Source organism: Desmodus rotundus, chromosome 2 (genome assembly GCF_022682495.2).
Source record: "Desmodus rotundus isolate HL8 chromosome 2, HLdesRot8A.1, whole genome shotgun sequence".
Classification (NCBI taxonomy): Eukaryota; Metazoa; Chordata; class Mammalia; order Chiroptera; family Phyllostomidae; genus Desmodus; species Desmodus rotundus.
Genome location: NC_071388.1, coordinates 206569801 through 206584154, shown reverse-complemented (window position 1 = coordinate 206584154; position 14354 = coordinate 206569801). Strand labels below are relative to the sequence as shown.

Here is a 14354-nt window from a genome sequence, read left to right as displayed (position 1 = left end):
TGATCCAACTTCCCACTTGGTGTAATTTCCTTTTTAGCTGAAGAACTTCCTTTCATATTTACTTTAGGTCTGCTGGCAACAAATTCCCTTAGCTTTCATTTTACTTAGTTCAAAATGTCTTTACATCACCTCCATTTCTGAAGGGTAGTTTTACTGGGTATAGAGTTCTGGGCTGACGTATGCTCCTCTCAGCCCTTTAAAGACGTTATTCCTATTCTGTTGTCTGAGGCGCAGGGCATTTAAGTCACTCCCTAGGTTACAATGTTGCCACGTGAGCGCCCTTCTGCATCCGGAGCCTCCAGGTTTAAGGGCATTACCAGCCTCTCACTGATTTCAGCCTGGCTGATTTCAGCCTGGCTGCTCCCACGCACCATGTGGCTTGGCGCTCCTGGTGGGACTCTGGGACAGCAGGGCACGCCCATGCTGTACTCGGGAAACTGTCTCTGCTGCAGAGAGGTAGTTTTCTTCATATCGGATAAGCTACGCTGGCATTTTTTGGAATCACTGCAACCTGACTTCACACGGCCCACAGAATACTACGTGTCAAAGTGTCGGACTTCGGGGCGGGGCAGCGCCCTTGCCCACTGAGGCCGCTCTGTGTGAGAGCGCCTGACGCACACCTGGTCACGCCGCACCTCCACTGTGTGTAACTGATTAACCAGAGGCCCAGAGGCCCGGGCGTGGGAGTCATTCAATTAAAAGGCACGTGCCGTGAGGACGCCGCATCCTGGCATGCGTGACAGCGCAGCTGTCTGCATGGCAGAGAGCTATTTGCTTTTAATTAAGCGAAAGAGAGCTGGTGAAGCACGGGCAGGGAGGCACCCTGCGCGCGTCCTGTGCCCGTGGGCCGCAGCTCGGGGGCCGCAGAGGTGGGCCTGTGGCATTTGCTGAGGAGGTGAAGTAACAGAAGGCCCGGTTACTCGTCATGTCTTCTTAGAAAGCGTCCCTGTTACCGAGCTAGTCCCTGGAGAGCAAAGGCTGCCACAGCCAGGGACGCGCCCACAAGGTCAGGTCCGGCCGGTGGCCTTGCCTCCCCCGCTGCACCCGCACGTGGACGACACGCTGAGAAGGCAAGCCTCTGATTTGTTTCACGGCCACACATTCGAGTCCCCTCTGCTCCTGCATTTCCGGAGGGTTCTTCCATTTTACGCCCAGGAACTCCAATGGAATAGCAATTTGGGTTCCTTCAAGAAGTGTGTTACTGTTATTTAGAATGTCCTCTTCTACCGAACAACTCACGTAAAAGTCTTTCTTCTACTAAAGCTACATGTGGAAAACAATATGCATCTCTTCAGTGCGGAAATATGAGAAACATAGTCAGCTAACCAACTGAGAAATGTGGCAAACGATGACTATTTAATGCGTGTCTCCTGCACAAAAGAAGGCACCGAGGCGAGACCGTCACTCAACAAGCCTCGGCCTCCTTGGGTTTTCATGACAGTACGTTGGGGTGGGCGTGCAGGAAGGATTGCTTCGACCCCGGCCGGGAAGGCGGCACACGCTGAGGGGTTTTACACGCACCCTCCCTTTCTGTTGGCCCACACCCCTCATGAGGCAAGAATTGACGTCCCCATTTACACAGAAAAGCTTCATTCAGCAAACAACGCAAAGGAATTTAGGGCCTGGCCTCTGGGTTTAAGGTCTGTCCCCATAGCTGCTCCTGGCCCCAGCTGGCCTCCAGGGCACAGAAGGCTCCCTCGCACCCTGCCCTGGGGACCTGTGTTCTCATGGTGACCCAAGAGCAAGGCCACGCCTCGGTCAGTGTCAGCTGGGGGCTTCTCCATGTAGACGGAGAAGGACCCGGGAGCCTTTGGGTCCTGCTGGCACCCTCCAGCAGGGTCCCGCTTCCCCAGCACCCCATCTTCCCCAGCCCTCCAGGCCACCCAAGAGCAGGCCAGGGCAGACCCGAGGGCCCAGGGAGCGAGGCCGGAGCAGAGAGCTCTGTCCTGGGTGTCAGATCTCGAAGGGTGTCCTCTCCTGCCCTGTGGTCCTCGGGTCCTCCCTTTCTTTCTTCGTACAAATCGGGCTGAGGCCTGGGAGAACGGGCTAAGGAGGCCGCCCAGCCAGGGTGAGGCCTGGGCCACATGGCCCGCGGGCCTGGACAAAGGGAGGCCACAATGCTGCCCCTGCCTTGGTGCCGCCCCAGCTTATCGCTGGGCTCGGAGCCAGAAGCCAGAGCCGCGCACCAGGGGACCCTGTCCAGATGTGCCGGAGTCAACAGCTGGGCTGGAGTCGGGTGTGGAGGCTTCCCCTCCAAGCTGGCAACCCAAACAAAGGCCGCGTTGCTGTTCGGGAGTGATTTAAAACAACACAGACACAGATGTGTAACAAATGTAATAAATATGTTAGTCCCACCTTTACAAGGTGAAATTCAATACAGAGAGAGCAAAGACCTGTACCTGACCCACAAAACAGAGCTTCTCCAGTGAGCGAGAGCAGGAGAGGGAGCAGAGGGGGTGCAGCCTCAGGTGTGAAAATAGAGGGGGCCGCTGTCAGAAAGCCAGGTCACCTGCGCTGTGCCGGGCTGAGGCCCGGAGCGCACGCCGGCGTTCCCGCTTCTGCTTGTTTTCTTTAAACCCAGACATCACATTGCAGGGCAGCTTGGGTTCACGGGAAAGCCGACGAGCAGTGCAGGTGGGCTCCGCGGGGAGGTGGGGGCACCAGGCCGGGGTGCCCAAGGCACCGGCATTGGGAAGGTGTGGGAGGGCGCTCGGGGGCTGTGAATCTCCGTCAGTACAGGGCACCTCGGTGTTTGTTCGGGGCTGGGGTCACAGGGACGAGCTGGGACCGGGGTCGATGCTGCAGCCATTGAAGAGTTTTTAGCTGGTTTGGAAACACTTGGGCCCGGGGGGGGGGGGGGGGGGGGCGGGGGGAGGCCTTAAATGAGGCTAAAATGTGCCGGGAGCAGTTGGGTGTGGCCCCGCACGCAGGCGAGAACGCCCCTGCCTCTCAAAGTTGAAGTTGGCACCAGGAGAGGGGTGGGTCGGGAAGGAGAGGTGGTTCAGAGGGAAACCCGGGTGCTGTGCAGGCCGGCTGCCCTCCAGGCCCCTCCCCTGTGAACCCAGCCTGGTCCTTAGCAGTAGCCCTAACGTGTCCTGTTACCAGTCTGCTCCCCCACCATGTCGCCTGTCGGAGTCTGTCCACAGCACCTCGTCCCCAGCCTTCTCCTCTCCGCTGCCTCAGTTTACCTCCCTTTCCACACGGGGTCAGCCCAGCGCGCTCCTGACTCTTAGTCGCTTGCAGTCTGTCCCAGCTGACAGCCAGTCAGGACTCGAGGTCTCAGCCCCACGGTCTCACAGAAGGCAACGCAAGGAAGAGAAGTTTAAAATAGTTTAAAATAACAGTAGAAGTATAAAGTGTCCCACATATAGTATTTGAACAGAATTGCCCTCCCATCACCGCCCCCCCGCCCCTCCCCAGAGCGGCAGCACCGCCCCGGTGGTGCCCCACGCCCAAGCGACCCCGAGCAGACATGGGGGCTCCGCCCTCTGCAGGCCGTGACCCCTCTCTCTGTTCCCAGATGTCCCCTGCCTCCCACCACGGAGCCTGACCCCTCACTGATGCCCAGCAGATACGTGTGGGAGAGTGTGTGGGTGCGCGGGTGCGCGGGGGGCTGGACGGGTGGACGGGTGGTCCTTTTCAGTTTGGTGAACTGATACGCAAGTACTGAGAAAAGTAGCCACTTTTCTCCCGGGTTTTCTATGGCGAGCAAAGTAGGACCCTTTCAGAAAGAACCTCCAGAGCTTCTGGGGTCTTTGGGCAGATCTGACCGGCCAGACGCAGGTTTTCACCGTGAAGCCACCACGCCCAACCCTGGGAGCCCAGTTCTGGTGCTGAGCGTTTAATAGTGTTTGTTTGGAGAACGCCAAAGTTCAAACTTGTAAAATTGACAAGGGTGGAGAGTCTTTAAGTCTTTGACAGAACTTCCCGGAATCTGAAAAGGCACGTGTTGGTGGAAATTGGTCTCCATTCCAGAATTGACAAAAATTGAAACCTACAGTGACATTTGATGGGACTGAAGAGCCCCCTAGTGGCTGTTGAAGTGAACGCTCCCATGGAACCTGTGAGGTCCAATTACGCATTAATTACATTTAATTGTCCGTGACCTCAAACTGTCTGTGGGTAATTTCAGCAAAGCCTCGTCACTGCCACATGAAAATTAAAAGAGCAAAGGATGCCATTTTTCATTAACAAATTGGCAAAGAGTTTTTTTACTGTTAACACTCACTGAGAAGAGTGGAGAAACAGTCCCACTTCCTTAGGGCGGGGGAGGGAAACGGAACCTCCCGGCCAGCAGGTTGGCGACGCCTGTGGGAGCGTGAAGGACACATGGGCCCGCATCCCATTGGCGTCACGGCCACCACCATTCCCGGGAATGGACCACTTGTGCCGGAAGGGCTCCTCCCCCAAGCGCTGTTTGCTTGAGTCAGAAGGCGGAACCCGCCCAGACGATCAGAAACCCGGGGGCCGGGTCAGTAGGTTACGGGGACCCCGTCACAGGGTGACGCTGGGTGAGTACGTGTGACGTCAGCGCTGGAGGGGCCGTCTCGTTTTTGCAAATCCAGGGTCAGGTGGGCACCGCAGCGTCATTTCGCCCCCTCACTTTCAGCCTCACCTCACGCCCTCTGCACACACTTGCCCTCGATTTCCCAGTGCCTGGAGGCACCGCCGCCCGCTGCCTGGTGCTCCACACACACAGCCAGCATCCAAGGGCCGATTGTTAAAGTCCCTGACAGACTCCCCACCGCTTCCCGGGTAAGAGCAAACCTGGCAGGCTGGCCAAGGCCTTTGTGAGCCTCCCAGAGTGACCGAGCAGCCCCCGGAGGGTAGGCCTGGCCCTCCCCAGCACTCTGATGCCCTCTCTCCCTGGGTCACCCTCACGGCCTCAGGTCTGCCTGCCCCGCCATTGGCAGGCTCCTTGAGGACAAGGCCCAGCCTGGCACCCTGTCCGGTGCATCCCAGCCCCTCCAGAAACATTTCACGAGTGACGAAAGGAGGGACCGGTTCCCTGCGTGCATACTGGGCTCCACATGGTAAAACCGGGTTCCCTCCCACAACAGTCTCGTTGGAAACAGCCAACTCCCCGCCGAGACTCCTTTTCTCCAAGGAAGGAGCCTCCGTCCCTCAGACCCCTCCTGGCGGGAGAGGGCTCCTCCTCAAGGGCCCGGGTTTCCAGGCCTTCCCTATCTGCCTGGGACTGAGCATGCTCATCATGTGCTCCCTGGCCAGCCCGCCATGGAGGACGGTCAGGAAGGTCAGAGACCCTTGCTCGGGGGGCTGGACAGTGGTGGTTTTGGAGCTCTTCCCCTGGACGAAAGGTGACCAGGAGGATGCGGCTCCAGGGTGACGAAGGGTATGGAACAGGCATCTGTCTATCACGGTGACGTGCAGGCCGCCTGGGTGTGTGGGGCGCCGGCCCGGGTGCCAGGCAGACGCAGGTCCGACTCTGGCTCCACCGCCTCTGCAGTGCTGCCGGGCACATTGCTGACCCCTCTCTCTGCCTCAGTGACCTCCTCTGTAAAAGGGGACAACGTGTGGATGCGCTCAGCATAGCATATGGCACATGACGAGTGAGGGGTGTCCTGGACATCAGGGCCCTTGGCAAAGGGTCGTTCCCTGTGTTGTTCTCTACTGTTGACGCCTCAGAACTCACTCGTTTCACTCGACAACAACTGCGCCTTTCCAAAGCGCCGTCCTCCCCACGGCACCGGGTGCCCGAAGCAGGTGACCGACCGTCGTGGGAGGAGTCCCGGCACAGCTGCAGCTGGGGCGCAGGAAGCGTGGAAAGAGCGGGCCGTCCAGGGAACGAGCGGTCACCTTCGGGTTGCGTGGCGTGGTGTGGCCGGCCCTGAGCTGGTGAGACGCCTGTTTCCAGCCCGTCCGTGTGGCTCGGTCTGTGAGGAGCAGGAAGAGAAGCCACACTGAAGTCCCCGGAACGCCCACCCGCCGTCCCCACCCCCATCAGGACGAGCTGGACTGAACGAGCAGAAGCTCACAGGTAGAGGCTCCGAAATCCCGTCTCTCACAAGTGGACATGGAAGAGGAGGGGCCTGCCACCAGCACGGGAGTGTGCCCATGACCGGGACAGCGGGTCACGTGAAAATTGTCCAAGGGTTTTGGTGCTAAAACCGAGATTTTTAAGAGGGGCTGAAAAGAATAAGGTCTTGCCTCTGTTATAGTAAAGTGTCTTTTTTCCTAAGAAGCTGAGGACCTTTACCCCACAGAACCTCATTTTCTTATATTCCTTCAGGGCAGGAAGTAGGGAAGCTATAGATTTAAACTCAAAATAGCTTCTAGGGAACAATGACTCCTTGGAGCTGCGCCCTCGGGCACTGAGCCGGTCCCAGTCCCTCAGTGGCAGGGAGCAGGCCACACTGGGAAAGCGCGGGGAGCCTTGTGCTGAAACCGCTTTTCTCCTGGTGAGCAGACCTGCAGGAACCCGGGTGCACCGGGCCACCTGTCATTCAAGCTCGAGGCTCAGGCCCCCATTCATCGGCAGCAGAAAATTATTCATTGGCTGACTTGAAGCCAAATGGAGTTGGAGTCAAGGCCTGGGGACCCAGAGCAGACCATGCAAGCGCCCCCTGTGCCCTGCCCAGGGGGTGGGAGTGGCAGGAGGCAGTGAAGGAGGGTTCGGCTACTCAAACGCAGCAGCGACCACCAGGCCCCGCCACCCTGAGAGCAAACACGGAGAGCTCTCGCGTCCTGCTGTCCCTTGGGGCCCCACCGTGCACCCTGGGCCGAGACACACTTACAGCCGAGGCTCTTCCCTCTCCTTGCAGGTGGCCCGGCAGCTCCAGCCGTCCGTGGTGTGGATCGGAGACACGGAGAAAACCTTCTACAAGAAAGTCCCCAACACGGAAAGGATGGTGAGGACCCTCCGCCCTGTCTTGGTCGGGGCCTTCCTTTTCTCCAGGGGGGCCCTTGCCAGGGCTGCCTCTGCTTTTCGAGAAGGTCCCGCTTTTCCACGGGAGGAAGGTACCGAGGGGCAGCCTCTCCCTCCATCCCCAGGGCTTGTCTGTGTGGGAAGGGACCGGTGGGCTGCTTTTCTGGGGCATAATTTAGAAAAAGAAGGACAGTGTAGAAGAAGGGGGAGGGGAGTGGGAAGCCCAGACACCTGATTCAGAGGTGAGAAGCACTGAGAGAACTCGGATCTGTTTAAAAAGAAATGGCCCACACAGGAGTTATTATTAGGACTTCCTATTGTTCATACTAATGAACAGCAGGAGGCCCGAAGTTCACACACAAAGGCCGTCCCTCAGCGGAGCTGGGGGCCCCCTGCAATTGCTTCCTTCCTCCTTTTCTCTCCTCTCCTCGGCCCGTCCCCCACACTTCCCCCCACAAATCACCAGCAAATTTCCCACAAGTTAAAAAAAATTTGCAGATACACGTGATTGTTATTCCACATCAATTTGCACCAAAGCAAATAGTGGTTAACTGTGACTTTCTGATTAAATCCGCAAGGGTTTTAATCACTTTGGATCCTTATGTATTAAACATCACCGTGAGCAGGTAGGATGACTTGGATAAAGAATGAAAGCTCCATCTTTTCTTCCCCCCACGAGCCCTGATTGCTTGTCACAGTAGAAACTTAGAGGACTCATTTATTATTTCGTCTGCGGAGCGGGTCGTTAGCTCCCTCTGCTGGTGAAGATGCAGCCCGGAGGGCTGGAGTTCGTTAAAACACGAACCAGATCACAGACCTAAGGGGAGTGCAGGGCGCTGCTTAATCCACCCCGATGTCATCGGAAGCTTCGTCTCATTCGTGGGCAAGGGGTCCTTGATGGTCCCTGGACGGCAGCCTGGGCAGGAGGAAGACCGTGGGCCGTGGGGACTCAGGACACCTGGCCTGCTCTGCCGTTCACCTTAGCTGGCTGTGTGTCCTTGACTAAGGAACTTAACCTCTCTGAGCCTGAAGGGTTTCAGAGTGAACAGCCCCACAGTTCGTGAAGCCCCCCAGGGGCATGAGCCCCCACGCTGTCAGCAGCCGTGGCGGACGTTTATTCTGTCCGCCTCCGCATGAGAAGAGTCTGCCGTCCACTGGGGGACTCGCAACACTGAAGCCCGTGGATCGTGTCCTGGGGGGCATCCCGGACAGCCTGATGAACACAGGGTCCCCATCATCCGCAAGGCCAGCGGGGGACCTGAGCGATCCCAGACACACCCTGGGCTGCAGGATGCATGCGCGCCTCACCCCGCAGGCGAGAACACCGTGGGGAGGGAACCACTGTGTGCGTTTCCTCCAGCTGCACACGGGAACACGGTCCCCTCACCCCCACGTCCTGGACCCGCCCCTTGGAGAGCAGGGCTGCTGGTTCCTGCCGCCTTCCTGGGACTTGGGGACCAGGCTGGGCCAGCTCCGCTCTCCAGCTCCCCCAGCCTCTGGCTTCTACCCTCGGCCAAGTCTGCAGGGCCTGGGGCTGCAGTGAGCACCCACCCTCCACGCACATTCTGAAGGGACACCAAACGCCTAGCTGCATCTTCCGACGAGAGGAACCAGGAGGCTCCTGCATCACTCAGCCACCCCGGGAACCCACCGTCCCAGCCTCTGTCCCTAAGGTCCCTTGACCCCAAAGGCACTGAGCCACAGAGAAGAATTGCACCTGCAAAGGAGCCAGGAGGCAGCGGGGCCTCCGCCCTCCCCAGCCACGGCACAAGCGGCACCCCGGGCGACCGCCTGCTGGATTGGAGCGATTCCGGAATCACACTCGGAAGAAGTCTCACCCCCAGTGACCACCTGCACCCTGGAAGCCACGACCTCAGTGAAGGTCACTCAGCGGTGAAGTGCATGCGCGAGGCTCACGCAGCGCTGAGCAGGGAGGCGAGGGAGAAAGCCAGGCAGCGTGCTAGCTGCAGAGCCCCAGCGGAAGCCGAGCCCCTCGGCCCGGCACACGTGTCAGGGAAGCGGCCTCCCTGGGCTGCAGGAGGGGAAAGGGCTCCACAGGGCGCAGAGCTGCCCAGAGCTGCCCTGGGACCCAGACACAGGTACACCCGGGTGCCGAGGCCACACCTTCCTCCCCACTGCGGTGACATCTGAGCCCCAGTGCCTGGCTTTCCGTCTGTCCACCAGCCACCCTTCCTCAGCCTGGGGCCACTGTAGACCACGTCCTGAAACTACACACCTGTGGGCCTTCTCGTCTCATAGCCAAGGCACAGGCTCCAGACCCCCGCAGCCCGACCACGCCTCTGTCCCCTGCCCTCGTCCTCGACACCCTTAACCTGCTGCCCCACCAGCCCTACCTGCTGGGTCTCCTGCACCCACCCCCACCCACCCCTGAAGGATGTCGGGGATCCCTTTTCTCTCTCCTTGCCTTCACCCTCTCTTGGCTTCAAAGTCACCCCTAAACTAGTGCCTGCCCTAGCCTGTCCCCAACCCAGGTTCTCCCCTGGGACCCCGATGCAATCACTCGAAATCACCCGGATCACCCAGGACCCCTCCCCCACAATGCTGCAGACCCAAGCAGGGCCCACCCACAATGTCCTCCTCCATCACGACCCCCACCCCAAGCTCCCGCTCCTTCTTCATTCCTAAGAGTTGTTTCGTTTTTGTAATAGGACCACCTTCTGTAAGAGGGCTTTGGATCCGCCTGGTGGGATAAACTTCAAGGATAGCCACGCCCTTCAGCCCTGTCCAGGTGCAGCGTGCCGGGTCCCCGCACCGACGAGGGCACTCCTGTGAGGGGCCTCCCTCAGAATCCCAGCAGGAGGTACCCCCGGGGCTGGATGCTCAGAGGTGGCTTCTCAGTTGAAGGCTCACCTAGTGCAGGGGAACTGGTGGAAGGCTTTTATGCACCCATTTTGGGCAATATTACTGGTTTCCTCCAAATCCCAAAGCCCCCGTTCTCTGCCTCTCCCCTGCGTAAACCTTCCTCCTCCACAGAGCAGACCTGGCGTCAGCTTCCCACCAGCACCCGCGTTTCAGAACAACGGCTCCTCATCAAGGGCTCCGTCAGACATGCTGTGCCTCGTGGTCTGTGATTGTCCCATCTCTCAGGGCCAGGGACTAAAGTTCAGAGACGCTGAGCGACCTGCCCAAAGTCGCACAGCCGTTAGGAGCAGAGCCAAGACCGAGAACCAATCTGTCTGCAGCAAAGCCTGTGCCGTCCACCATTTGCTCTGCCCTCTGCCTGTCACTGTGGGGTTTTCCCCTGGGCTTTTCCGTTTTGACACACAGCCTGCCCCCAGGGGAAGTTCAGTCATCAGAGTTCAGGCCCAGCAAACTCTTCCCTGTCCCAGCCAGTCCTGAGAGGTGGCTCTGAGCAACAGCAGGTTTCTGCAAAGACCTGGGGTGCGGTGGGGGTCGGGGAGCAGCCCGCTCAGGAGCAGGGCTGCCCGCTCCTAGGATTTCAGGAAGTCTCCTTCTGGATGGTCCCTCTCCCGCACTCCGCCCCCTTGCAGGCCCCTCTGTTCTCCTGCGCCCGGACCTGGAGCTGCTGGAGTGGTTGGTGTGGGGGCCAGAGGACCAGAGCCGGATGGACCCCGTGGGCGCAGGAGAGGACAGGACAGGAAGATGCCTCGCGGTCTGGCCTCGGGCCGGCGCGTGAGGTTCATGCCGCTGTGGGAATCCCATCTCCGTCTCTGCCAAGACAACGTGACGAAGGCCCCCCCCTGGGCTGAATCCACCAACTGAGAAGGAGGACTGTCCCCCCGACCAGGTGGGACTGATCCCAGGTGTAACGCCCCAAATCAGCTAAGGCAATATCCTGTGTCAGTAGAATACGGGACAGAGCCACGTCAGCATCTCAATAGGTACAGAAAACCATCTGACAAAATCTAACACCCCTCTATGATTTTAAAAAAACGAACCAAGTAGGAAGAGAAGGGAGCTTCACCGTGAGAAGGGCACCTACAGAAAACCCACCAGCTAATGTAAAAGCCTGGGCGCTTCGCCCTTCGGATCTCTGCTCCCGGCGTTCGGGGGAGTTCTCACCAGGACATGAAGTGAAAGTCACCGTGTCGTCGGGAAGGAAGAAGTAAGACTCTCTGCTGCAGAGGACGTGAGCTTGTGTATCAGAAATCCTAAGGAGTCCACTAGAAAGTATTGGAATCCACAGCTAAGAGCAGCAAGGTTTCAGGACACAAGATGCGTAAAGAAGGATTCACACACCTGCAGTGGGAAATCAAAGATTGAAGTTAAGAAAATAACTCCATTTGTAATGACATCAAAAAGAATGAAATATTTAGGCATGAATTTAACAAATGAGTGCAAGACTTCTGCTGTAAAGAGGACAAAACAGTGTTGACCAGTCAAAGACCTAGACAAGTGGAAGGACACGCCATCACGTTCCCGGATTGAAAACCGTACTGCTGTCAGCACGGCCGGAATCCCCTGACCCATCTACAGATTCAGCACAGTCCCCATCAAAATCCCAGCTGGCTGCTTTGAACAGACTGACAAGCTGACCCTAAAATCCACATGGACAGTCGAGGGACTCAGAGCAGCCAAAGCACTTAGGAAACAGCAGAGTCAGGGACTCACACCTCCCAGGTTCAAAGCTCGCCCCAACGCCGAGCGACCAGGCAAGTGTGATGCTGGATAAGGAGAGACGTACAGATCAATGGAATGGAATCGAGACTCCAGGGGCCAACCCTTCTGTTTGCAATCAATTGATTTTTTCATAAAGATGCCATGGCAATGTAACGGAGAAAGAACAGTCTTTTGAACAAATGGCGCTGGGACAATTGGATGGCCACCTGCAGAAGAACGAAGTCGGACCCCTGCCTCGCACAGGGCGCAAAACCCAATCCATCGTGCCCCAGAGACCTAGATGTGAGAACTAAAACTGTAAAACCCTCGGAAAAACGATAGCAGCGATGGTGTCTCAGATATGACACCGAAAGCACAAGTGACAACAGAAAAGTTACATTGTGTCTCATCAAAACTAAAAAAACTGCTGTACAAATGTCACACAAGTGCAAAGACAACTCAGACGGGAGGAAATCTTTGCGGAACGCTCCGTCCGCTAAGTTGACTTGCATGGGAGCATGTGAAAGGCTCTCACGACTCAACGGTAAAAGGACAAGTAGCCCCCTGAAAAAGCAGGTGAGGGGTCTGCATGCACGTCTTCCCAAAGAAGACAGTGAATCGTCAATAGGCACTTGAAAAGATGCCAAAGGTCATTAGCCAGCAGAGACACACAAATCGAAACCACAGTGCAGGCCACGTCGGCCCGCTAGGATGGCTGAAGAGAAGGGAAAAGGAAACAGACCACACCCGGCAAGGGCAAGGATGCAGAGACCCTCGGGCCCTGGGCTGGGAACCGGGCAGCCACTTGGGAGAGCAGCCTGACATTCTGACAAAGGGTGAGCCTGGCATCGCCGCACGGCCCAGCGGTTCAATTCCCGTGCGTGTCCCCAGGAGAAATAAAGACGTGCCTACGTGGGTTTCATAGTGGCGCCATTCACGGCGGCCACACAGCGGAGACACCCGGACGTCCATCAGCCGATGAGTGGGTGAGCGAGCTGTGGCCCGCTGCGTGTCACTCTCGGCCGCAATGCAGGGCGCCGCTCGTGACGGCACGGCGCGCCCCGGAAACATTAGCTAGAGGAAAGGAGCTGCACACGCACACCCGGCACATACCGTGTGGTTCTGTGTGTATGGACCACGCAGAGTATACACACCTGTTGGGGGGAGAGAGTAGGTCAGTGCTCATGTGGGTCTAAGGAAGGGGCGGGGACAGGGGCCGTGACGCCAACAGATACGGGCTGGGGGGGCAGGGGTGAAGCATTCTCGCTTGAGTGTGCCGATGGTCGTACATCTCGGCGATGGTGCTAAAACATCGAATAATACCCTTACGTGGGTGAATGGTGGGTATGTGGGTCCCATCTCAATCAAGCGGACACATCATCATGTGATATAATAATAACACATATTTAGGTCTCCTTTGCAGCCTTCAGTTGGGGTGGGCCCTAACCCAGGGAGGAGATTGGGGAGAACAAGCCCCCCGGCACATCCCTGCTGTGAGGGGGGGCTCCAGCATAGAGGAGGGAGACATTCGGGGGTCACTGCCACTGTGCCTGAGGCTGGGGTCCTGCTCACGAACTCCGGGACCTGGGGGCATCACTGGGCCTCTCTGGGTCTCAGGTCGTCATCTCCCGAGTGAGGGTGGGGACTGGTCAGTCCCCCAGGAGCTGGTTGGGACTGAGAGACAGGCCACATCAGGGCCACCGGCGCCCAGTTGGCCTGCTCACTGGCAGCGTTAGGTTGAAGATTTATGCGCAGGCGGGTGAGAGGCGTGATGAGCGCCAGGTGGACGCAAGGGAGAGCTGACTCCCCGGCCTGCCCTTGGGGGTCAGGGCCGCCCCATCTCACGGCTTGTCAGGGCCACGGCTCCCCTGGGTTTCTGCCAGTCCCGTTGCGCCTCCCTGCCACGGCCCTGGAAAGCCTCCTCTGTCACCAGCCGCGCTCGGCACCCCTGCCCTCCAGGGTGCACCTGGAGCAGTTTGGCCGCCGAGGCCCTGACGCCCAGCCTTGTGGGCCGGACTTGGAGAGACAGACTCTGGGCCGACCCCAGGGCCTCCCGGGGAGCACGGTTCCAGAGCACAGGCCATCCCTGTCCCCCATCCGAAAGGCCTGCAAGCCGTACGCAGCTCTGTCACCCCGGCACCAACTGTGACCCTGACACCCTGCTGTCCACTTTTATTCCTGAGGGTAGAATTCGTCACACGCCCCTGCCCTCCCCTAGGTGCCCCAGCCTGTCCTGTGGGCAGGCTCGCTGCCACCCCCCCCACCCCAGGACAGGCAGGGACACAGAGGCCCTGGTCTGCCCTGCAGGCTGCTCCAGGGAAGCCGGCAGCGGCATCCTCAGCTCAACGCTCACACTGCGACCCTCCCACACACCCCTGAACCAGCTGAGAGCAGAATCGGCCAAGGCCGCGCCTGGGTGTCCCCATCACCCCGAGGCCTCCTCCTCCCTGGGCAAGGTTCACTGGAAGTCAGGTGTTTCCATGGTGATGTGGCCACATCTGACCCCCTTGGCTCAAGGTCCCTGTGTCATGCGTCTGTCCCTCGTTAGTGCTTGGATTAGACTCAGCTAACAGCTCCCCAGAGAAGGCAGCTTCCCCTTCATGTGACCGGGGGTTTTCCAGACTTGGGACCGAGCGCCTCGGTCCCTGCGTGCCGCTCCGGTTGGCAAGGGAATGTCGGGCTCACCCCCAGAGCAGCTCAGAGGGACTTGGAGCCCCACACGCTGACTCAATCCCAGACAGCTCCCCTGCGCTTGGAAACCTGCCACTCTTTCCCGTTCTCAGGGCCAAGGTGCTAGAATGTTCTGCAGGTGCTTCCTTCCTTCCCCCTTCCAAATCTGCATTCCAGAGACTGAGGACAGGAAGCTCCTGCCATCACACTCACCGAA

The 14354-nt window shown here is 58.5% G+C and overlaps 1 protein-coding gene across 2 annotated transcripts in view; it reads left to right on the top strand.

Moving 5' to 3' along the window:
• IQCA1 (IQ motif containing with AAA domain 1) overlaps window positions 1-14354 on the top strand; it is a 108204-nt gene that overhangs the window by 83585 nt on the left and 10265 nt on the right. For both annotated transcript variants that reach the window (XM_053919247.1, XM_053919246.1), the window contains one exon: window positions 6783-6869. In XM_053919247.1, coding sequence (XP_053775222.1) covers window positions 6783-6869 — 87 coding nt within the window. The remainder of the gene's footprint in view (window positions 1-6782; window positions 6870-14354) is intronic.